Source organism: Thamnophis elegans, chromosome 3 (genome assembly GCF_009769535.1).
Source record: "Thamnophis elegans isolate rThaEle1 chromosome 3, rThaEle1.pri, whole genome shotgun sequence".
In the NCBI taxonomy this organism is placed as follows: domain Eukaryota; kingdom Metazoa; phylum Chordata; class Lepidosauria; order Squamata; family Colubridae; genus Thamnophis; species Thamnophis elegans.
The window spans coordinates 20,577,270-20,603,364 of NC_045543.1; the positions used below are offsets into that span (position 1 = coordinate 20,577,270).

Sequence of the window (26,095 nt, forward strand, 5' to 3'; positions counted from 1 at the left end):
AGTCTTCATTAGGTTCCAACAACTTCTCTAGGATGAAAGAAAAGTTGGAGGAAAATCATAAAACTAGAACTTCACGTGCTTCAGTTTAAGCATTCAGATATTTGGTCAGTATGGGACAGATCTCTTTTAATAAGGAAAATCTACAGCCACCTGGGGATACATCGTAGCATGTATTTATTAAATTATTCTATCCCAAAAATGAATTCAAAAAATATCATAAACAGAGTTAATCCAATTGGAGTAACCAACAATTCATTTTTGGTGCACTCCTGTGCATACTTACTAAGAATAAAGTTCAGTATCTGATATGGCTTTATCTGAATGAATGTGTTTTGGATAGTGGCCTTAAGAAACATTTGGACTCACCCAAACAATGGACTGTATTCAGTGAAGGCATTCAGTCGATGAAGGCTGAATTGCTGAACTAATACATTCTTAAGGCCACCAGCCGTCTCACCCTTCCTGTTTGCCCCAACATTCAATTTAGATCCTTGGAAGAACTTTTGTAGTAGTATTTAGGCCTGCAGAGGGAGTTAGGAGAGAAAGCTAAGAAGTAAGCTTTTCAATTGGTTCTCATTACATATTAAACCAATGTATCTGCCATTCTCTATCCTCATTCTGCATGGCTTCTTAGCCAATGTTGACAGCTTCTCAGGAGTTAAGCATGCTGTGCCAAGCTGATGTGGAATTTCAGTTCCCACTAGCTTGAATGAGCCATCATTCTACATTCATAAAGCTTAATCTTAGGGGTGTTGAATGTTAAAAAAGATGCATAGAATGGGATAACAAGATAGTGCACCTGTTTAATGTCCAGAGTAGTTTACACGTGCTTTGTACACATGCCCACAAACTAATCCACTTCATCAAAGATGCTTATAAGACATTTCCCCTATCATAGTTGCTTTTTTTTTAGCAATAAAGACATGGAGGCTGAATGCTTGACCTCAGCCAAGGTCACTTAGATATGACTAAACAGGGACCCCTCTCTTGATTAAAGAAAGACAAGTTTCAATAAAGGAGAATATTTGCAGCTCACAGTTGAAATGAAACATTTCTGTAGTTTCTATCCTTGGTGTTTCTTCTTCTCAGAAGACAATACATCTTACAACCCTCCCTAACATTGCAGTGATACCAAAACTCATAATTCTCTGGCATGATATTCAGATTTTTCTAATTGCTAGTGAGGTTTTATTGGTTTTATTATGAATCAAACACCAGACTTTCCTCACATAGAAAGGTGTTTATATGAGATGCTACACTTGAATGATAGCTCAATAGATCAAGGAGTCAAAGACATCTCTTTTATAGGGACAAATTCAAAAACATGAATGTAAACCTTTGACTCGCAAGTGCAACTCTTTGAAGACACAGAGAAATGGCACACCATTTTTAAGGATCATCATGTCAGCATTCCAAATATCATGTAGAGCTATTCTTAAAGTTCCAATTTAATAAAACAGACATGTTGGCATCGTGCTATGTAATCCCAATTCTGAAACTTTCTGGGATTCCACCCAGTTGAAAGTTCATGATCTTGTCCCCACATCCACAAATCCATCACATGGTCCAATCTTCTTCTTCCTCATGGGCATCTCCACCCGGCTGGTTCCAGTCAGGTGCAAAGGTGCGGAGACAAAGAATAACCTTGAGCTTCTAGAAAGGAATTTTTTATTTTGAAAACAACACATTCTACCCCTTGCTATTCCCCCACCCTTAATGAGAGTGTGGCAGGCCAAAGATTCTTAAAGGAACCTGACCCATCTACTTTGCAAAATAGTAACATGCTACAGGAATAAGAGAACTGGAATCATATCTGAGCTCTATGCGCATGGAACCAAATTTCTGGGGAATGGTGTGCAGTAATAGGCTTGTGCATGATAACCATTACCATGTTTGCACTAATACTACCACTTTGGATAAAACTCTCAGAAAATCAGATAATTCTTTTATTTCCAAGAAAAATAAATAAATTTAATAAGAATGCTCACAAGGGTAAAACTACTGTTGAATTTGACATCATCCACCATGGTTCCTGATTAGACCATCCATGGGGGGTGGGGGTGGGAATAGAGATTTTGTTTTGCAGTGGTTCCATTCCTTCCTCAGTGAGCAGTTTCAGTTTGTGATAATGGGTGAGGAGAGATTGGCCCAATGGTGGGGTGAAGCGGGCATCATTTCTGTTCTCTCTGCTTTTTAAACCTAATTGAAACCATTACCTTGATCTGTAAGAGAGATGCTTCTGGTGTCCCTTTCCAATGCATGAGGCTATAAGATATCAGATGAGAAAGGACAGACTGAAGCTGAGCCCTAGTTGGGAGAAGGTGGTGTTTATGGGGAGTTTCCATTGCCATCAGGGTTGTTCCTTGATGAGCAGGCACTACCCGATATCCTTCTGGACTCAAGGCTACAGCTCAGTCTATGACCAATTACAATTGGTATGCCAATTGTAGTGCTCTCTGGAATAAGAGATCTGGCTATAGCAATTCCTGCCTTCATCATCATTCAAGTTAAATATCACATTGCGCTTTACATGGAATTACCCTTATAGGCTAATCAGAAAGTGCAGCTGTTCCAAAATGCAACAGCTCAAGTGCTTATTGGTGTCCACTGGAAGCATATTAACACCAATTTATTGGGCCTCCAAAGCTATACTGTAGGTAATGAATGTTGTGATTGGTTTCAAGTTTTGTGCATATGGCCTACCGTGTTTCCCTTAAAATAAGACTGGGTCTTATTTTCTTTTCACCCCCAAAATAAGCACTTGACCTTATTTTTGGGGTGGTCTTATTATTTTTGAGGTGCAGGGGGCAGCGAGTGTGGTCACCTCATGGCTGCTGCTGTGTTGCAATATTTTTGGGGAGGGCTTATTTTACCATGCACTTATTTGAGCATGCACTCAAAAGCCCAATTGGGCTTATTATCCGTGGAGGTCTTGTTTTCGGGGAAACAGGATATAAGGCACCAAGACTGTTTTGGTTGTGGCAGGGAAGGAAGGAAGGAAGGAAGGAAGGAAGGAAGGAAGGAAGGAAGGAAGGAAGGAAGGAAGGAAGGACATAGCTCATATCTAAAGCCTATGGAAATTGAACCAAATGTAATTGTGCTGAGTTGGAATAAAGTTATCTGTTTCTCTATATGACTTGGGGAGAAGGATGAATATGACCAGACATGGATTTCGAATAAGGTTGATAATAAGGTTGCAAAAATCCTAGCAACCAGCAGAAGGCAGCTAAGGAATATAGAAAAAGTATTATTTTGCAGCCCAGACCTGGCAACCCTGCCTCAGTGTAGCATGTCAGAGATCAACCTCCAAAACATAATGGAAGAAGATTAGGGCAAAAGTTAAACAGGATCTGGTTCTATTTACAGATTTATTAAAAATAAAGCAAGATAGCCCTTATGTTCTAGCTACTTATTTAAGTATTTCCCCTTGTGTCACAATAAATTTGATAAATTTTGGAAAAATACTGTGGATCTCAAGGGGGGAGGAGATTGGAAGCTGCATGAACTCCTGGGACTTTATCCAGTCAATTCTTCTGTTTAAAAAAAGATTCCTCATTTTCTAATAGATGTATATGGATGTCTCCTGACAAACCAAGACCTCCCAGGATGGCTTGTGATACAGGTGTCCCACAAACACCATATATATTTGACAACTGTGCCACATAAGTATATAAAAGACAAGCTCTTAAATATTTTACAATCCTTCTTTCCTGATTTAATTATGTTTATTGATTGGCTTGGAGACATATCCAATGACATCCATCAAATGACAAAATGATGTCCAGAATGGAACAGATTCCTTCTCTCTGCTCAAGTGTCTCATATATTTCTGAACCGTGGATGGCATGTGATGGATGCTTTTTTGTGGGGGGGACAGGGAGACCAATCTAGTCATGTCATATTGCTTGTAGGACATAAGCCTTAAAGCAAATCTTAGCTGTCAAATTGAGCCCAATTGAATACAATGTATTAAATTAAAACCTTTGCATTTAGGAAGAAATGGTAATTAAAATGTGTCTCTGTGTACGTTTGTATAAAATAGACTCAAAGAAAGCAGGCTGTTTGTGAAATGGCATTTTCCCCGATTGTTTCACTGATTCTTCAAAGTAATGGCCTGAATTTCAGTGATTTCTTATGATCTGACATGCATAGGATGGCACTATATGTCTTCTCAACTCCGAACATAGGATATTCTTAAAACCATGAGGACACATTTCAAATTTAGGTTCAAAGTATTATTATTAAAAAGAAATGAATAACCTCCAAACATTACAGAATTTTTTTTTCTAGTAATTCAAGATAAAAATAGGACAGTAAGGAGCCAAATGCAATCTCCTTCAAACACAGCCTTCTACTGCAGGGGTGTCAAACTCAAGACGTGAGCCAGATCTTGCCCAGGGGATGCTTAGATCTGGCCCACGGGACTGCCCTGGAAATAGCAACAGATCGACTTGGTGCCTCTGCGAGTGAAAACAGAGCCTGAGAGGGCCACACACACAGCCCTCCCAAGCTCTGTTTTCACTGGCAGCCTTCTCCGGGCTACCACAGGTTCCCACGACATGAGTGATGTCGAGCTGACCACGCCCACTCTGGCCATGCCCCCCCCCCAAGGCCAACCAACCCTAATGTGACCCTCAATGAAATCGAGTTTGACACCTCTGTTCTACTGCATACCTAAGAAAATAAGAAAATGCTGCAATTCACCAACACCCCACTCTTTAAAAGTGATATTCTTTATACATTAAATTGTGGTACTTTGCATTCCTTAATGACAGTGGGCAGCAATCATTTTTTTTCAAGCTGTTAACTATTTAACTTTTCTCAATTGTTTAACAAGAGTTAAATGGAATGTTAACAACTTACATATGGGACCCAGCTAGAGTTGGCAAGAGACTACATATTTAAAGATAAAGAATGTATGGGAAAGAAGAAATGTACTGTTATAATAATGTTGCTTTGGAAAGAATTCTTTGGAGAATATTTTTAGTGACCGTTATATAATATATCCTTAGATTTGACAGGGAGAGAAAGCCATTCATAATAGAAACTCCCAATTATAATAATCCAATTATGATATTATTATCCCAAGTTCTTGCTGGGTACTTTAACCTACTGTTCCAAAATATTTCTTGGATCCCCCCTGAATGCCTCAAACGAAAACTGACCTGTTTTTGGAAATAGTTTAGCAACCAAGTACTTCATATGGGAAAAGGAACTGTATTATTGGTCTGTGGATCTGCTGCTTCTCCCACTCTTTTATTTGTAGCCAAGAGAAATGTAGTGTCAGCCTTCCCAGGTAGGCCAAGCAAGAAACATAAACAGATAAACTAATTCAGCTTTATTGTCAGACTATATTAACTGAATCATGCAAGTCTGGAAGTACAAATCTCCTGTCTGTTTTTATAGCCCAAGTTATGGAGAGCCTTTCTGAGTTTCTTTCTCTGCAATTATGCAGCGGCAGGCTCCCTCTCTACCCTCCATCTGATTGTTTCCCTAGGCAGCAGCGTTCCCACAAACCATGGCATGTAGCTACATCTCCCTTGTGTGTCTTTTGCTTTAAAACAAGAATTAGGAGGAAGCAGAGTATAAAGCAAAAAGATTAGGCGAAAGCACGTTTTTTCCCCCCACTGATGTTCCATGGAGCTCTAAAGTTCTATAAGAATTTGATGGGGTTCCATGAGAAACAAATGATAAAACTTGTGTCCATGAGAATTTTTGTAAGGTACAGCCAGAAAGGTGAACATGATGACCATAATCTTTACTTAGGAAAATGCCTTGGCCACATAGTATTCTCTGGGAGAAAGGGGGGGGGGGTGCCACAGCTGCCACGTTTTGCATCCTGCACCAACATGGCCTCTCTCCCCTTCTCCCAAAGAAGGCCAGATGAAAAGCTTTGAATGGCCCCACAAGGATTTCCATCTGCCAGAGGAGGGGTGTCAAACTCAATTTCATTGAGGGCCTCATCATTTTCTACTGTGAGCACACTGGCACACATTAAAAATGAATTTCTGTTGCCTGCTCTCAAAAATGTACACATACATAAGACACATGTACACATGTTACACACACACACACATACACACACATACACAAACGTGTGTGTATATATATACGTACACATAAACATGTACACATATGTATGTGTATATGTGTGTGTATGTATGTATATATGTATATATGTGTGTGTGTGTGTGTGTGTCTGTGAGTTTGTGTGTGTGTGTATATGTGTATATATGTATGTATGTATGTGTATGTATGTGTGTATATACATACATACATACATACATACATACATACATACATACATACATACAGTGGTGGGTTGCAGGCAGTACGCCCCGGTACAGTTCCGGTACGGTGCTCCGGAGGGCCCACCCGCCCAGCCGAGCTTCTTACCTGTCTTTTAAGGCTTCCATGCTTCCACGCACATGCATGGTGCATATAGCGCCTGTGCGACGCTCCACTAAGCCTCGCTGACAGTAGGATGCATGATCAGGGTTGTGTTTGACCTTGGGAGGGGGGTATGTGGGTGTGGTCAGGATAGGCATAGCCAGCTCCATGTCCTGCAGCCTACATTCGGCCCTCCTGAGCTCTGTTTTCACTGGCAGAGGCACCGTGGGCCGGTCCTTTGCTGTTTCCAGGGTGGTCCCGTGGGCCAGATCTAAGCACTCTGCAGGCTGGATCCAGCTCATGGGCCTTGAGTTTGACACCCCTATGTCAAACATTCATAATTGGTCCTTTCATTATGGATGGGCAGAAATTAACATACCTTTTAGCATATGTTTTATTGTCAACTTTCTATCATTACAGTTTTCCTTTTTGATCAGGAATTTCAAGAACTTTTATACTAAGAGTTTTATAGCCTGAAAAAGTTTGAAACTGCCGGTTAGAAGAATGAAGCAACTTCAGGTTTTACAATACAATAGCAGAGTTGGAAGGGACCTTGGAGGCCTTCTAGTCCAACCCCCTGCCTAGGCAGGAAACCCTATACCTTTTCAGACAAATGGCTATCCAACATCTTCTTAAAGAGTTCCAGTGTTGGGGCATTCACAACTTTTGGAGGCAAGCTGTTCCAATGATTAATTGTTCTGTCAGGAAATTTCTCCTCAGTTCTAAGTTGCTTCTCTTTTTGATTAGTTTCTACCCATTGCTTCTTGTTCTACCCTCAGGTGCCTTGGAGAATAGTTTAACTCCCTCTTCTTTGTGGCAACCCCTGAGATATTGGAACACTGCTATCATGTCTCCCCTAGTCTTTCCTTTTATTAAACTAGACATACCCAGTTCCTGCAACCGTTCTTCATATATTTTAGTCTCCAGTCCCCTAATCATCTTTGCTGCTCTTTTCTGCACTCTTTCTAGAGTCTCCACATCTTTTCTACATCGTGACAACCAAAACTGAATGAAGTAATCCAAGTGTGGTCTTACCAAGGCATTATAAAGTGGTATTAACACTTCACGTGATATTGATTCTATCCCTCTGTTTATGCAGCCTAAAACTGTGTTTGCTTTTTTGGCAGCTGCTGCACACTGCTGGCTCATATTTAAATGGTTGTCCACTAGGACTCAAAGTTCCCTTTCACAGTTACTACTATTGAGCAAGGTATCACCTATACTGTACCTGTGCATTTCGTTTTTCTTGCCTAAATATAGAACCTTACTCTTTTCACCATTGAATTTCATTTTATTAGATAGTGCCCAATGTTGTCAAGATCTTTCTGTATCTTAAGCCTATCTTCTGGAGTGTTGGCTATTCCTGCCAGCTTGGTGTCATCTGCAGATTTGATGAGTTTCTCATTTATTCCCTCATCCAAATCATTGATGAAGATGTTGAAGAGTACTGGGCCTAAAACAGAGCCTGGGGGTACTTCACTGCATACTTCCCTCCATGTAGATGCAGTTCCATTGAGGACTACATGTTGAGTGAGGTTGGTCAGCCAGTTACGAATCCATTTGGTGGTGATGCTGTCTACCCACATTCTTCTACTTTATCTAGTAGTAGGTTATGGTCTACCTTACCTTACGGTCTACCCTACCTTATGTTCTACCTTTTTAAACTAACAAGAGATGCTTGTGTTAGGAGAAAGTCGTCCAAACAAGTTTTACATTGATTACAATGCATTGAAATGTCTATATTTTTTAAACAGATTTTTGATGATGTTTAGACTTAAGGGTCCCTCTGATCCAGGATCTGTTGGCCATATGCTCACACAGATTTCAGGGGAAGGATATGAAGGCCGAGCAACCTTCAGCAGCCCATATTCAGAATTACACTGAACATGGAATTTTCATTTGGGTATGAGCTTAAATCAGCCTTTAGTGAGCTGACTCAGATATGCTCACTATGGGTCACTGAAATCCATATTATTAATGAAAAACACCAATCTTATTAATTACAGTGATTCCAGCTCTGCAGCCCTTCATGAAGTCTGAATCAATTTCAGGAATTCCTCTAGCCCTGTTTGTAAGAACATGTAGGATAATTTATAAGCAACTTATTTGGAAGAATTTTCAGATGAAAAGCAAGATGCCATCTACACAATGTCACTGCAAGCTAATCAGCATCTTCCCACATAAGTTCTTGGAGGAGGAAATATACATTACAGCATGTCTGGTTAATCATCATTCACTCAATGTGGGACTGCACATAGTTTGACATACCCAAAATAGATGAATATCGCTTCCAAGAGTCCAATTTTAAGGATATCAAAGATGAAGTTGTAATTAGAGAGCCTTGTTAATTTGATGTGTTTGCTTTTGTCTTGTTTCATGAACAAGAATTTTGAAATTCTAATAGTTGACTACAGAAAATTGGGATTCTATAAATGTTTATAGCTATGCAAATCGCACCCGCAGTAATCAGGATGATTTTCTACGTGTTGCTTGAGGAGCAAATGAGGAAACTAATTTGATTTGCTGACTTCTTTCATATCCTTTATATAATTCCCAAGAGAAAGCAGTGCATTTTTAAAGCAAGCGCGCACACGCGCGCACACACACACACACACACACACACACATATACACACACACACACACACACACAAATATATGAACATAAAAGTATGGGATTGTACTTAATTGAAGGAATGAACCAAATTTTAACCAATCATATAAGGGAAAAACAAACATTATCAATAAATTATAGGCAGACTTGTTTCAATTTGGATAGCTTTTAGGAAGGATAATTTGTGACTTTTTAAACTAAGCTTTTTGGCAATTTCAGATATTTCAGTCATTTTGTTACTGCTTTTTTTACAAACAGTGTTACGTAGTCTATTATTTCTAGTCATCGAGGCCTATGCAATAAAATTGATTTGACTGGAATAGTGTAATTTAAAAAAACACTAATTGAATCACTTGAACCATAAAATGCATCATAATAGTAATATTTGGGGATATGATTATGATTTGCATCTGAGATTTCAGGAATGATTAAATAACTTCAGCAGTTAATTGCAAACCCTATGGAATTAAACTCTGTTGATTGTTATGTTCTATCTGATGGCAAAATTGTGTATAATGGTCAGCTTGATAGAGTTATCCTTTATATAAATGCATCCAGGGAAGGTTATTAATTAAACTCAAAGAATGGCATTGGATGAGCAAAAGAAGGTTAAAAGCAAGAGCAAGTAGGATGTGGCAGTATGTAGTTTCCTGTTGTTGGGCCACTACATTCTTCAGAGTGTTGCCAAAGACATCTAAACAGCAGCCATATAATAAATTCAATACTGGAAGCTGTGACATAATTTATTGCAAGCACATATTGTTTTCATTTCATTTTTCATTTTATTAAGATTTATAGGCCGCCCTTTTCCCTGAGGGGACTCAGGGCGGCTTACAATCACGGGGAAGGGGGTGCAATATCGAAAAACAAACAAAATGTGAACAAAAGAAAAATAATAAAACACAACTTTCATTCAACAGTCAACACTCGGGCGGGTAAATTGGGAACCTATCCCCAGGCCTGATGGGAGAGCCAGGTCTTGAGGGCTGCGCGAAAGGTCTGGATGGTGGTGAGGGTGCGGATCTCGACGGGGAGATCGTTCCATATTGTCATGTTTGACAGGATATGCTCTGGAGAGCTGGAATTCTGTCTTCCACGTAGTCATCTTTTGGATCTAATTGTAATATGTAGTTTATGAGACATAAGTGTTTTTGCTTGGCAGATTGTATTTTAACATACTTTTATAAGAACTGTAAAAATTCAAGATGGAAAGCATATGGTGTAAAATATGGAAGACTAGCTAACTTTGCCAATAGGCGGCTTCTGCATATGTGTTTTTACTTTAGAAAAAAACATGCGTGAAAAATAAAACATATAATTTTGATCCATCAGTATTAAGCTTCCTTCCCCCCACAAAAACAATACCATCCAGTGTATGTATTAGCATTACAATGTTGGTTTTGGCCTGCTAATACATTTGATGCCATAATATGTTCTGCATAATAGAATAGAATAGAATAGAATAGAATAGAATAGAATAGAATAGAATAGAATAACAGAGTTGTAAGGGACCTTGGAAGTTCTCTAGTCCAACCCCTTGTATAGGCAGGAAACCTTACACCACTTCAGACAAATGGTTATCCAACATCTTCTTAAAAACTTCCAGTGTTGGAGCATTCACAACTTCTGGAGGCAAGTTGTTCCATTGATTAATTGCTCTAACTCTTAGGAAATTTCTGTTTAGTTCTAAGCTGCTTCTCTCCTTAATTAGTTTCCACCCATTGCTTTTTGTCCTGCCCTCAGGTGCTTTGGAGAATAGCTTGACTCCCTTTTATTTGTGGCAGCCCCTGAGATATTGGAACACGGCTATCATGTCTCCCCTAGTCCTTCTTTTCATTAAACATATGTTTTAGTCTCCAGTGCTCTAATCATCTTTGTTGCTCTTCTCTGCACTTTTTCTAGAGTCTCAACATCTTTTTTACATTGTTGTGACTAAAACTGGATGCAGTTAACAGCTGCAGTTAACTGGATGCAGCTTCCATTCTTGAACATATTTTGGGATTATTGTTTTCATTTTTTTTTCTCCACTGATGGAGTAAGGGCAGCTAGAATTAAATCTTCTATGATGCCTTTCAGCAATAACTGCAGAAAAGGGCTTAGGGTCTCTCAGGACAGGGCTGTGGATGTGTAATTGGAGGCAGCCAATTAAAAACCAAAAAGATGGGTGGATGCTAAGGAAGATCCCTATAGCATATTGATGCTACAGCAAAATGCACACTGCTCAAAATGGGGGGATATGAAAGATATAAAATAATCCAGTTTTCCTTAGTTTAATCTTAATTGGCAACCTTGCCTCACATTTGTTTAGCTATTTCTCAACTTTAGATATAAAAACCACAGTGCATACCAAGTCAGTAAAATGGGAGACAAGTAAAAACATGGATAAAATAAGTTAAAAATGAAAAGGCAAGAGAACACCTTCGAAGCACTAACCACCTCAGGGTTGAATGGGCCCCACACAAATTGACAGGACCAGGTCTTCACTCTCTTCTGACAGACCAGGAGACCTCTAGGGGAAGAGATGGAGCAGGGGGCAACAACAGAGAATTCTTTAATCAATGGGTCCATATCTTACCTTTTCTGCCTGATTGAGTGAGATGGGTTGATAGGATAGGAGCAAGATCCCTCAAGTAAGCTCTGCTTCCTCAGGTATATATACATACGTACTCAATCTGTAATTCTCTTTTGAAGTTATTGCATAACCCTGCTCAGAGGTTTTGTAAGAGGTTTTGCCTATGAAAGACGTAGAGCTGGCCAGCTCCCTAAAGGCTTTCCTTGCCCTACATGCAGGGATGTATTCATCTAATTAGTGAACTTGAATTGAGAGAGTGGAGCTAGTGTATTCATCCTTACATGTTTCTCCACATTCATCTGGGGGGGGGGGGGATTTATGCCCGAAGTTACATTGCATGCCTTCTAGAACAGATTTCCATCCTATTGTTTATTATATTTTAAGAACACCAATACTTTTCAACATCTCCAGCTGCCAATATATTGCAGTTACACAAAAAAGAAAGAAAAATTACTAATAATGATTACGGAAAAAAAAGTTTGGCTTTCCTTCGCATGGCTTTAAGCATTAAAATCACTTTTGCAATTTTGCCCAGGTTGCTTAACTTTTAAGAAAGCATCATATATTCCTTAGGCCAATATTTGGTACTTCCATTTACAGTATTGCTTTAATACAGTATTAATACAGTATTGCTTTAGAAAATATAAAACGTTCCTGTAGTTTCCTGCGATTGGATCTCTTGCTATATTAAGGCATGTTCTTTACTTTCTTAGATTCTCTAATTTATTAGTAGTTCCTTAACTACTAATAAGTTATTAGTAGTTAAGGAACTCTAGAGGCAAATCTTGATTATTTTATATAGTTAGAAAATTCAAAAGGCAATCTTATAGTTCTCCTAAATTATACACAGATTATGTCAGTGAAAAATAATGAGTTTTTGCCAGAGATAGCTGACAAATACACTGTAAGATCATCATTCTTTAGGTTGTAAAACATTCTTTCCCCCAGCCTTCCTATTTTGGCACTCTCTATAAATATTAGACTACAATTTCCAAAGTCTTGCATCCATCTTGAAAATATTTGGCATATTTCTTTGGGAATAAGCCTCACAGAAGATTATAAAACTGATACTAATTCAAACACAGTGTTTATCCAGTTTGGTGTAATTTAGTATTTTTGTCAATGTTATTGAGTGTGATTTTTAATGTCTTTCTTAGAAATCTACAATATTATTTATGAATTTATGATTTAACTGAATGAAATCTGTTGGATAAATATTCATTTTCAATAGATTAAAATTACCAACAAGAACTGTGCAACTATAAAATTCTTCATATACTATCCTCAGTTCTACCTGCCCCAAAATAATTAAGAGACCTATGATTAAGTGAACATTATTCTTCAATATTTTCAATCACTGTAATTTAAAATTTTCTTGATAGGGTCTACTTTGAAATAATCCTCCTTAAGCTCTCTATTAATTGCCGTTCTGTAAAAATAATATGTACTTAAATTTGCACAGTAAAAATTAATTTAAGTGGGGGGGGGATTTTATTTAACACCTTGGAAAAGAAACAGAGGATAATTAATTGGCAATGTGTGAATCAAGGCAGGCAGACAGACACAGGAGTGCTGGCGCTGTAAAGCAGCTTCCTAGGCAAAGGAGTTTATGTATGAGCAATGATAACAAACAATTGTATCATTTATTTTTACTTTATCACATTCCACTGAATGTAATAGTTGTAGAAGTTCTTGTGCAAGTATTGAGTCTTCCAGACTTTAGGATAGAGTGGAAATAGTTATGTTGGATACATCAAAGAAAGATGGTGGAGGTGTCAGATTGAATGAGTGTGTGTGTGTGTGTGTGTGTGTGTGTGAATGGATAAATAAATAAATAAATAAGTAAGTAAATAAATAAATAAAATCACTGGAAAATGGTGAAAATCTATAAAGATCATTTCAGGAACAATAATGGAAATTGAAGCTCAAATTGCTTAGTCTTATTTGATAATATTATCTGGGGCGGCGATGGGTGGGTTATTACATATTTTTAAATTAACATTTTGCTTCAGTAGGGAATAGCTGTGAAGACTGTGATCGCCTTTGTTTACTTTACCCCATATCAGTGGTTCTCCTTTTTTTTTGAGGGCTGCTCCAAGGACGTAGCAAAGCATTCCAGAGCTTTGCAGTATTCTTCAGTGTTGATGGAGCATATTTTAAATATCTAATTGTTTCTGTTCAACAGTAACCAGTTGTTCGTTAGTTAAACGTAATGTCACTAATAGGATCACACAAAATTTGCCATTCTCCATCATCTTTCCTGGTCAGTCCTTCTAGGCCCAGGTAATTCAACAAAACAAAAGTGTAACATTCAAGCATCATGACACAACCCTCAGTTTCTCCCACACTTGTTAATGAGAAACAATCTAATCAGTGTGGACTTATTTAAATAGATTTGCACAGTGATTTTTTTCTGCCTACAAAATAACTTTTTCTTGCATGGTACTTACAGCAAAGGGCTACCTTTTTTTACTGCTGTAATTAAATAGTCTGCAGTTACTTCCTGAGATTTCCACCTGTCGTTTACTGCATAAGATCTGTTTGAAATTAATGTCAAAGGTTGACTTTACAGCTACTTAAATAACAGACAGTTCTTGTTACGTAATCTAACAGTTAAACAGGATAAACACACAAGCGTTGGTAGATTGTGCGTTTCGGATGGAGGGTGGAGGTTAGCTTATAAGATACATTGTGAACATGTATTCTGTGCTTTAATATCAAATAACCCAACGGCTTTCCTTACCATTCATATTTGCACTGGCTTAGCTGCTTTTCATGATATTTATCTGTAGTTTTGTTCTCACAACTAGTGTGTTTTTTTAAACATTTTTATTAAGTTATAGCATATTATAAAATACAAAATACAAAATTAAATAGAAGAGCAGTGAGGGAGGAGGGGAAAGGGATAAGTGAAGTGAGGAAAGATGCGGGGGCAAAAAGAAGCATTGACTTCCTACTCTCTCTGTTACAGTAAAATAAGGCATTAACATCAAATCACAGCTTTTTGCTTTTCCATAATAGTATGAACAAGTCATTTCTATAAAGATCTGTCAGCGTAATCTGTAAAACCCAAAGTTAGAGTTTCTTTGCCACTTCAAGCACAAAATTCAAAAGCAGTTTCCATGTGAAAACAAAAGTATTCATGGCCTTTTCTTTAATCAAAGTAGTCAGTTTTGCCATTTCAGCCAACTCTATCAACTTCTGCAACCATTTGTCCATAGTAGGAATCGAGGTGTCCTTCCTTTTTTGCACATACAATGGGTGTGTTTAGGAATTTCTTACACAGGTCATGATAATTGCATAATGTGTTTCTGGTTTACCTATTAAATTGGCTATAACTATGAAAACTTTTATAGGGACTCAGTGGCCAAGACACTGAGCTTGTCGATCAGAAAGGTCAGAGGTTCGGTGGTTCAAATCCCTAGTGCCACATAATGGAGTGAGCTCCTGTTACTTGTCCCAGCTTCTACCAACCTAGCAGTTCAAAAACATGTAAAAATGCAAGTAGAAACATAGGGACCACTTTGGTGGGAAGGTAACAGCATTCCATCTGCCTTTGACATTTAGTCATGCCGGCCACATGACCGTAGAGATGTCTTCAGATAGTGCTGGCTCTTCACCTTTAAAACAGAGATGAGCACCGCCCCCTAGAGTCAGAAACAACTAGCACATATGCGCAAGGGGAACCTTTACCTTTATGAAAACTTTGTCAGCAGTCAGAATAAGACAATAGCATTGTGAGTCCTCTTTTTAAATCTCATAGTTAACATCTACACTAAGAAGGGCTGTGTATGATTTTGATACTTAAGTGAGTACTTTGCGAATAATCACTCCATCTTTATAATAGTAGGAAAAACTAGAATCATCTCTAACAAACTAGTGCCCATATATTGCAACTTTCCATGTTTATTGAGAAATGCTGTTGAGTCAGTGGTACTCTGCTATTGAGCCCTACACTTGCTATTCTCTTAGAAAACCTCTCTCTCTTGCATATATGCATTGCTGCTTCCCTCACTCATATCTCTAGCAAATAAAAACTCTTGGCAGCCCCAAGACTACTTCATTATTATGATGGGATTGTCCAGTAAAATTGTTGTAAATCATTGTGTAGAACACCACAAAAGCATTATACAGAGGCAGGGGTGGGTGAGTACACTTCCTCCAGCTGATTTTCAACTTCATTTCCTTATTCATGTTTTATCTAGCACTGCAAACCATTTTAATTGCTGCTTGTGCAAATATTGAACAATTGAAAAAAATATTACAGTATCTTAAACTGTATGGCTTATATCATTCATTTATTTGTTTATTTATTAGATTTTTATGCCACCCATTTCCCTTATAAGATGACTCTGGTGATGACCACCTTACTGTTTGGCTTGAAATAGGAACCACCTTTTTATTTTAAATATACAGTATAGTTCTTTCAAATAATTGATCAGAGATTTTAAAATTATGAAGACTGCAGTCCTCAACAAAGTAAAAAAGTCAAAATTTTCCACCTGATATTTCTACATCAATGTGCAGAATCATACAGGAAGTTCTTTACTATTTACCATTGAAATTTATATCTAAATATATTTAAATATTCATATCTACATATTCTTTATTGCCATCCAAATTTTGCAAGAGTCTTTGAATGACCTGTATTCAAAAGGATTACTGGTAGTTCTTGACTTACAACAGTAATTGTTCAAAGTTACAACAAAGTTACTAATGAGAAAAGTTACTTGTGACTCTTTTTTCGTTGCAGCATCTTCATGGTCACATGATCAGTGCTTGCCAATTGACTCCTATTTATGTCCGTTGCAATGTCCCTGGGTCATGTGATCACCATTTGTGACCTTCTGACAAGTAAAAGTTAATGAGGAAGCCAGATTACTTAATAACTATGGCAAGACAGATTGCAAAATGGAGCAACACTCGCTTAACAACTGTCTTACTTAGCAAGTTTTGGGCTCAATTGTGGGCGTAAGTCAAGGACCACCTGTAATTTGTTTCTTTGAAGGAGGAAAATTATTTTTTGAACTATTTTCTGTAATACTAACATCTTTCATTGTTGGAAGATATAATCCTGCCTTGTTGTACTTTCCTGTCATTGGGCACAAGAAGCAATGATATAGCCTGAGTTAGTATAAAGATTTTCCCCTTTCGGCTATTTTACCATCCCTGTTTGCCATCCTCTATCTAGCAAGGCTAATATACTTCCAGAATTATTTCACTGGAATGTAAACATTTTTTTTCCTCCAAGGTACCTGAAATCTGTGAGTAGTGTTTATAAGAGCAGTGAGCTGTGATAATTTACTCTACCAACCACCCCATATTTAGGAAACACATTTGAATAGGAAACTGTGTGCTTGGCTCCTCAAGAATACCACTATATTAGGCAAAAGCCTGGAGACTGATATGTGCCTCGAATAGCTGCATTAAATGACTTTCACTGATATCTTCTTCAATTAGTACTAATGAAAATGAGGTGGCTTTCTGCATGCCTCACAGCTCTTGGGATCCAACATTAACTATCTTTAAAAAACTGCTGGAGGCATCCTGGTAGCAGATTCACTGAATTGCTTTCAGTTTCTCTGTGCAGTAATTGGAGGTCGTGGTTAGGATTGAGCGATGGGATTAGACATTCTGTTTTTCATGGTGACTTTTCAGTAATCTCATGGGCTGTTAAACTATCTCCTTGGAGCACAATATCAACATAACATCAGTGGAACAGTTTAATATGCTTGTTGTTTCCCAAACTACCTCTAAAGTCTTCCTCTCGTCCCCATTTTTTCCTTCATTTCTAATTGTACTTCTGTACTAATGTTATATTATTTTAAATATTTCATGGAAACGTACATGACTCAGTGCAAAAGGTAGTATAATAACATTTGACCACCTTCATTCCCTGGTAACTCCAGGAGAGGGAAAAAATTGCTTGAGAGATTTTACTCAGCCCCTCCTAACATACAGTTATTAATACATGCTATGACTCTATTACAGTCAAAGATCCCATTGTTATTTTATATATTTTAATACATACTTTATAAAAGGTTTGGAATCTTGGATACCATTTAGATCAGTATTTCTCAACTGTGGCGACTTTAAGATGTATGGACCTCAACCCTGGAATTCCTCAGACCGCATCTTTAAAATATTTAACCTATTTAGTTCTGATATTATTATAAAAATAATAAAAATAAACTTATCTTTTTTAATGATTAATGCCTTTCCATATTTACAGTCTTGGGTTCCTCTGTGTAAATATATTATAAAGCAGGGGTGTCAAACTCGCGACCCACAGGCCAGATGCATTACACACTGGTCACTCCCCTGGTTTAGTGAAGGGGGGGAAAGTTGCGGTATGTCAAGTGATGACGTGTGCGAGTTTGACACCCCTGTTCTAAAGTAACAGATCAATCGAAGTTAGAAATGCAAATATTCATTGCAAGTAGTTTTTACACCTTGATAATATATGCATTTTTACTGGGAAGTCCTGTTTAGTTTCGTGGGACTTATTCCAGGTAAATGATATGAACTTGTAATCTTAAATCATGCATTGCCCTCTCCCCCTGTTGCACCTCCAAGCACCTCAGAATTTGCTCTTTATTTGGAGGGTCTCTCAGTTTTTATAAAGTAGGGGATTCATGTTGGGCAGAGGATAATCTCATCTGTAATGGGTCTATTTTTACTAGTGGAAGAACATAACCAGAGGTCAATCTTTAGCAGAGCATTGTTATTCCTAAATTGAAAAGGACAAACGTTTATCTTTGCCTTTTTAAAATACATATTTATGTTCTCGTGGGAAGAATTCAGAAAATACCATTGTAATTGAATCTGCTGCAATTGAATATTAGGCTTAGCTAATAGCTTCAAGAATGAATGCCAATACAAATTACAATTCTGTCTTCATAATAATTGGCGTTTCTCTGGTGAGGCATCACCAAATTAAAGTAACCATTCATTTCCAAATATGGTGCAACGGTTTGCCCATTTCTGGACATCATGGCTTAGCCTTATCATTTGAATTTCTATGGAGATTTTTTTACTTGTAATTCAACATTTAGAAATATTGTTTCGGACTCTAGATTTGTTATGTTTCAGCACTCTTTCATAAGCAATTAATTGTTTAATAGTAACTACTATTGGATTAATTCATGCTCAGTACTAATTACTATTGCATAAGAATGTAATTGTCAAATAGACACCAAATAAATAAATAGGTATTTATCGACTGGTGTCAGATTACTCATAGATTACAGTGTTCTTTCAATACATTTAATATTTTTGTAAATCAGTAAATGCAGTTCTGTTGGTTATATCAGTTGAGTTTTTTACATTTTGAATAAAAGTTGACTTTACTTTTGATTTAGCATATATTTCTCAGTATCAAAGTCTTCCAAAACAAGACTAAATAGCAATAGTAATTAACACAAGGATGCTACAGTGCATTTTACTATGAATCGAGATTCATAGTGATGGCAGAGACAGCAAAATTCCTGCTGGTCATGTGACTATTAAATTGAGTCTCGAAATTAAACCTATCTACACATAGGGATATCCTACACATATCTGATACCCTCAAGATGGACCAGCTCCCAGAATCTCCCTGGCAACATGGTATTTTGTAGGAGTAGGTCCAATATACTTGGAAAGCATTGGATGTAGATGTTTGATATCAAGGCATCCAGAATGATGGGGTTTTTGGAAAGCAGGCTGTAATAGTCAACATAGTTGCTTTATGACTTATTGGTACATGAACAATCGTCCTGCATCCTCTAAAGAAATGGAAGTCAGCCAATGGTAGATTTCCTCCCCATCCTCATGTCAAATTCACAGCTGGAAAAAATAACCAAATGCAGTCCCTCTCCTTTCACCATTTGGAAATGTCAGTCAAGGGAGTGTGGGGTTTTTTTCCCTATTGTTTAAAAAAAGCAGGGGGTAAATCATTGTGATTTTATTTATGACAATATTGATGTCATTTCCAGTTACAGGCTGAACTTGATCAAGAATATCAAGACAAATTCAAAAGACTGCCACTGGAAATCTTGGAATTTGTTCAAGAAGCGATGAAAGGCAAAATCAGTGAGGATGGCGATCACAGCTCTACTTCTTCTTCCCTGGCATCCGATGGTGGAAAATTGAACCACAAACCACTGCAAAATGAAGAGCTAGAAGATAATCCAGGAAAAGTATTTGATACACCTCTCTAACAGCTCCCACAAAGATCCCCATCTTAAATTTCTCTGACAGAGCAAGTCACTATGTTGTTCCCCAGGAATGTTCCTCTTTTTGAATGACCATTGGGCAGCTTCAGATATGGAAGACCTCCATTGGGATTGTACTAATTTCTAAAACAAATGAGTTGGGTGTGGAAATTACATCCTATTTGTAGGCCTTGTTTTTTTTTTTTTTAGTTTAATGGCATAAACCAAGAGGTCAGTGTTTATCTGGCCATATTTACATCAGTCATTTTTAAACCATGAGCAGGCTGGAGGATTCTTTGGGGACCAGTATGTTTTGTGCAAGTAAATGTGTTTACATCTCTTTATGAAACAGAAGTGACACAATATTCCACCCACGGTTATCACAGTATCCGTAATTGTTTGTTACTTCCTTGGCAACTACACCTTGAAAGCTTTCGTCATCTTAACAATGGCACTTTGAGAAAAGAAACTTTTTTTTTCCTTTAGCTTTCTGTGCAGTGATAGTTGGCTGTGTTGGTTGTGTCTCAACAGAGAACTATCAGTGTTAGTTCTCTGTAACTGTGGTAACTACTACTGTAGAATATATCCCCAAACCAAAATCTCTTTAAGACATAATAAAATGATTATACATGCTTCAGATGTGATAGGAATTCACATATGTGTATGCACATTCTGTCTCTGTAAATCAAACATAGAGGCAAGTTCTTGCTGAACTTTCCCTTGAGGTAAAATTAAAAGCTTTAGGAAAGAGACTCATACAGCCATCAGAGATAACTGATACTGTTATGAAATAATTGTTGCACAATCAGAATCTTTCATTCAGACTTCTGTACTACTTTCAAATGTAAGATATATTCAAAAATGTTGCTTTCAATTATTTTTGGGTTGCATCATTGACCTACCGTAATTATTAAACTGGTTTGTGCTATTATATCTTTCTTCTTTTTTTAATCTATGGAACGCACATGGAAATGCCATTTCCCAAGGGTATAGAAATGTAGATGATTCAAATTTAAAATATATGTGAAAAAGAATCAGAGAAATCTGATTAATTCTACCCCTTTATATAGTTAATCTTACGAAGGTTACAGTTCCACCCCCAGCATTCCTTACTGCTCTATCATGTGGATATTACTGAAACACTATAGTTTGTTCTGATAGTGGTAAGGAGTTGGAATACATAACAGCGTATATGTAGTTTGTTTTCCCTCAGGAGCTCAGTAAAAATAACTTATTTTATTTAAATGCAAGCAATAAATAGAGATCAAACAAAATAGAAATTGAATTAAATGCTAAGTGTACATAGGGAAACTAAAATTTTGGCTAAACAGTATTTTTTTTTCATTAGCTACATCATGCATGAAGAAATGTTGCACATTGTTAAGAGTATATAAAAGATAAACTGCTTACATTTTATGGAGTAATTTAGAGGATATAATGGAAATGAAAAGTATCATTTTGATTTTAAGAAGATGACTCCTATCATTTATTCTACTTTTGCACTTTGAAGATCAATATTATTAATCATTAAATATAAAAACCTGGAAGGGTCAAAAGTTTAATGCTGCATTTTCTAAGATAAAAGTTAAATAAGTTTGTTTCAAGTTAGACAGGCTACAATCATCCAGTATTGATACTAGTTCTATAGTTATTTCTTTGCCATGCTTGTATACTGCAGTTTCAAACCAGTAGGAGAAACTCTGATAAGCTTTTTAATTTATGATGTAAAGTTACCAAGTTAATGGTTGACAGAGTAGTTGGTTTTCAGTACATTTGTAACTGATCATTGACTGTACTTACTTTTTTAATATCTGTACAGTGCCCCTTTTTGCAGTTGTAGTTTTAGTGTGTAATATTGTATATCTTGCATTGTTAAAACTTGCAGTAATACATCATTTATCATGAATATTACTTGAAATAAAGTAAGGTAATGAAAAAGGAGTCTATGATGTGAGAGTCTTGTGCCTTCTATGTATTTGCCTTGTTATGTTGTTGAACATGTCAAAATAATCTACTGTGGACATTTTGCTATAGAGAATAGAGCTGCATTGAATTACCTTGGGCCCCACTGTATACTTCAGATACACTACTGAGAATTGTTTTAGCAGCTTAGGACAGATCTTCACACAGAGAATTTGGACATTTTAACTGTCAACATGGTTGTAAGAGTTTTCTTTTAGATAGGGCTTGCTTTCATTTGAAACTAACATTATTGAACATTGGTATAAAATAATGTATGTGACTGGCTGATTGGAAATAGTGGTTTTGCTTTCACTTAGGAAAAAAAATCATTTAACATGTATATAATTTTATTTTTCAGCCTTTAGACGCATAATTCACATTTTTTGTAAGAACCCTATGCAATTTTGTGGCATGATGTTTCTTCCACTTGTAATTTATGTGCTTTCATCACAGAGCCAAATAAAATTTCTTAACATTATCTGTACTTATTGTCATAATTATCCAGATCCTAAACACCTAGGTGTTAGAAAATGTTTCCTTTAACTGCACAGCTGGGGGGTAGTTTTGTGTTTATTTCATGTTGGGAGCTGTGTTGAAGTTGCCAACAAACCTAGTCATTGTCCCTCATGAATTTAGAGGAAACTTCGCCAATAAGCTATTTGGCTATTTTTATCTAGCTAAGAACCTTAGTTTATTGTTTGAGGCAGTGGGATATTTGGCAACCTATGGTTATTTTGCTCTTTAAATCTACCTAATCTAATCCCCCCCCTCTTGGGGTGTGTACAGTTTGTTGTTACTAACAATCAGTAGTTTAGAAAACAGAGCAAAGCCATTGTTATGATTGTAACAATGTGGTCAAGCGTCTTCCACAGGATTCTGGTTTTGTGTTTATTGTAACTCCTTGCTAACACAGGTTGTTTAGTGTTGGTGCATCATGGCTGGGGGATTCTGGGTGTTGAAGTCCACAGGACTTAAAGTCACCAAGGTTGAGAAACACTGGCCTAGATGTTTACACTGCACTTTCTTCCAGCTATGTGGGGTTTTTTTCCTTAAATGTATATGCAAAATGGGAAGAAAATGCCAGCATTTCTTTGTTTTAAAAGAAACATTTTTACAACTCACTTACTTCCGGAGGTAATTGAGGGCACCATATGGCTTTCTCACCAAGTTTTTATTACATTCACAGTAAGAGCACATCTATGAGGCAATGTCTAAATTATGGATTACAGAACAGGCAAGATTATAAGAACCTCAAATGTTAAAGTCAAAACATCTTGCTTTTTTGGAATGAGCAAGAGAAACCAAGAGGGAATGATACCTTTCAAGGCTACATCCTGGCTAAGGTGAACATCTGCTCCTGTTTTTCAGTCTCTGCAAAGTATTTCAAAGCTCGAATATTGAACCACATAAGATGTTTTTCTTACTCTTGCCTTTGAATCTGTAGAACAGTCATGCCTTTGGGGTAAGCATATTTATTACCCAACATTTCTAACCCCATGTTTGATTTTTGTATTGAAAAGTAATGTGTGTTTGGAATGTAATTTTGAGGGTTTTTTGTAGTTGTTTCCTTAGGAATAAATAGAACTCAAGTTGGCTTCTTGAATATTTCTTTTTCCTAAATGGCAGAGCTATTAACCTTCTACTGCTTTCCATTCATTACAGAAGCAACTGACCAATTTTGTTATATTTAAGTACAATGACAATAAAGATTATACTTATACTGGTTGGCAAAAGTCCACGGAACCGCAAAGAGTTAAACTGAAATACTAGCTAGAAGACAAGCTTTGGCCTCTATTCCTAGTTCTCCTCAGGCTCCACAAAATGTGGTTAGGAAAAAAAAATCTAAACTCCTGATCTGTTAATATCAAGTGTTGGGCTTTTCATTCTTCCTTTCTGTAGCCTGTTCAAGTACCAAGTGTTTAAGAAGGTTGGGACTGTAGGAACTACCTATTGTGATGTACTGTGAGGAGCTTCCCTCAGCAAGATGGTGAAGATTAAAATTATTCACCCTGCTAAGTATACCTACTCCCATGGAAAAACCGAAATGAAGAGATAAATCACATTCTGGCTCATTTATGAAATCATTGGATGGTGGTGCCAGGGCAAACTGACAATGAAATCTGACATTAGAAAACAGAAAGCCAGTGGAAATATATGTTTGAATGCTGTCCACTGTCTAGACTATATATTGGCATGGGCAACTTTCTGGCAGAGAGCTGCACTGGAGATGTTTCGAAGGAAGACCCCACTCAGTGGAATGATGCATAAATACTGTGTTTCCCTGAAAATAAGACAGGGTCTTATTTTCTTTTGATCCCTGAAATAAGCAATTGGCCTTATTTTCAGGGAGGTCTTATTATTTTTGAGGTGCAGGAGGCAGCAAGCATGATCACCTCATGGTTGCACTGCATTGCAATATTTTCAGGGAGGGCTTATTTTTGGGGAGGCCTTATTTTAGTCCATGCACTCAAAAGCCCAATTAGGCTTATTATCTGGGGAGTTCTTATTTTCAGGGAAACAGGGTAGTACAGAAACAAAGTGAGATTGGTTTAATGCTTAGGACACTGGGCTGAACCCAAGTGAGCGTGCGTTCTAGTCCTGCCTTAGGCACAAAAGTAACTGGGAGATCTTGGGCCAGTCACTCACTTTCAGCTCTAGGAAGGAGACAATGTCAAACCACTTCTGAAACAAAACAACAGGGATTTTTCCAGGCAATCACTAGGCGTCAAGACTGACTTGGGGGGGAAGACGGGGGGGGGGGAATACAACCACAAACTTACCAGAATTAAATGTCGTGTGGGAGGAACTACAACTGGCTGCTTTCAGGCTTGGAAAGAGAAGATGAAGAGACTTTCCTTTGATTTTTAAAATTAAAATTGTGCCAAGGTTATCTTAGGTTATATGTTGGTATTTTCATGTGCGTTAGTTTTTTCCTCAGGTCAGCAGAGATTCAGAAGCCCACAAGTTTGCCCGCTTCTGTTATAAAGATACCATATGTTCAATCTGTGATAGTAGGACAAATATATTAATAGCAATCAGATGCAAGCCTACCTTTATTGGATCACAAAGTTATATTTCTGTATTCTCAAGATATTAGAATTCATTATAAGATTGATAAATTTTCTTGTGACTAACATGAAGAAATATTAACTATTCACTGAATTCCCAATGCTGTCATGAACCACTCATATCTATCAGTTGCAAGGTTCTTTGGAATGCTTAAAACTGCAAGATGGGTTACATTAAAATAGCTGGACTTGAGTAGATTGTCACAGGATTACCAAAGCTCTCGTAACAGTTCAACTAACAATGTCAAATTTGAGATGAAAGATTAAGTTGTTTAAATGGGCTTACCTGTGTTTCAGTATTAGGCTTCTTACTTGAATTGCTTCCCCCCCCTTTTTTTCTTTCCTCAGTGCAATTATTACATTGGTTTGCTATGGTTGTCTCATAAATGGGGAGCTTGGGTGAAGCCATTTTTTAAAAAACTGGATGCTAAAACTGCTTACAATGGTGTGCCAGCATTTATTCCTTCCACTTTTATTTTATTCTTTCCCAAATTGGACAATCTTGGTTAAGGAATCATTTCAGTTTATCAGTAGGAAATAGTTTGCAGGATGATCATGCTTACAGTTACTTCCCCCATTGATAGTACTATACTCAGGATATTCTGCAGCATTAGCTGCTAAATACTATAGAAACAGGAATTCACTTTGACTGCAAAGCCAGTTTTGAAAAGTGGGCAAAAAGCTGGACCAGAACAGCTTGTTTAGCCATTCTACTAATGCAGGATGAAGTCAGAGGTGAGTTGCTCCCGGTTCAGCCGAACCGATAGTGGAATTCAGGCCTGGGTCACAGAACCAGCAGTGACCCAGGCCTGCCATGCCCTCAAACTGGTTCCCTTGCTGCCACTCAGCCGCCGCCATTTGGTTTTTAGTGACTGTGTGTGCACAGTTTACTGTAAATTGTTCTGCACAAGCACGAAGAACAATTTACATTGAACAGCGTAGGCGCGCGGCGTTGCAAATTGGTAGTAAAACTGGCAGCAACCCACCCCTGGATGAAGTCATACACTGGATTCTTATTTTGGTGTGACCCGAAGAATGTTTAGAACATGATAAGGCAGGCTTTCCAATTGGAAGTTAGCAAACGTGGGACGGGATGCAAAACTAATCAAGATGGACAAATACATTTTAAGGGAAGAAAGTTAAAAACTTTGTTACTGGTTCAGGATGCAGTGATTCCTTTCTCATTAAGCAGGTTAGCAGTCTTAGCACAGAGGCCAATCTTTCTTACACTTTGTCCCTCTTCAGGTTGACAGTTGCTTCAAGGCAGGCTGCTCAGTTTCTTTGTTTGCAAAGTA

General features: G+C 37.5%; 1 protein-coding gene across 1 annotated transcript in view; it reads left to right on the top strand.

Moving 5' to 3' along the window:
- The window catches only part of PLCB1 (phospholipase C beta 1), a 199,665-nt gene extending 177,978 nt beyond the window's left edge, over positions 1-21,687 (top strand). Inside the window, exon 29 of the mRNA XM_032213013.1 lies at positions 19,558-21,687. Coding sequence (XP_032068904.1) covers positions 19,558-19,776 — 219 coding nt within the window. The 3' untranslated portion in view covers positions 19,777-21,687. The remainder of the gene's footprint in view (positions 1-19,557) is intronic.
- Positions 21,688-26,095: the final 4,408 nt, after the last annotated feature.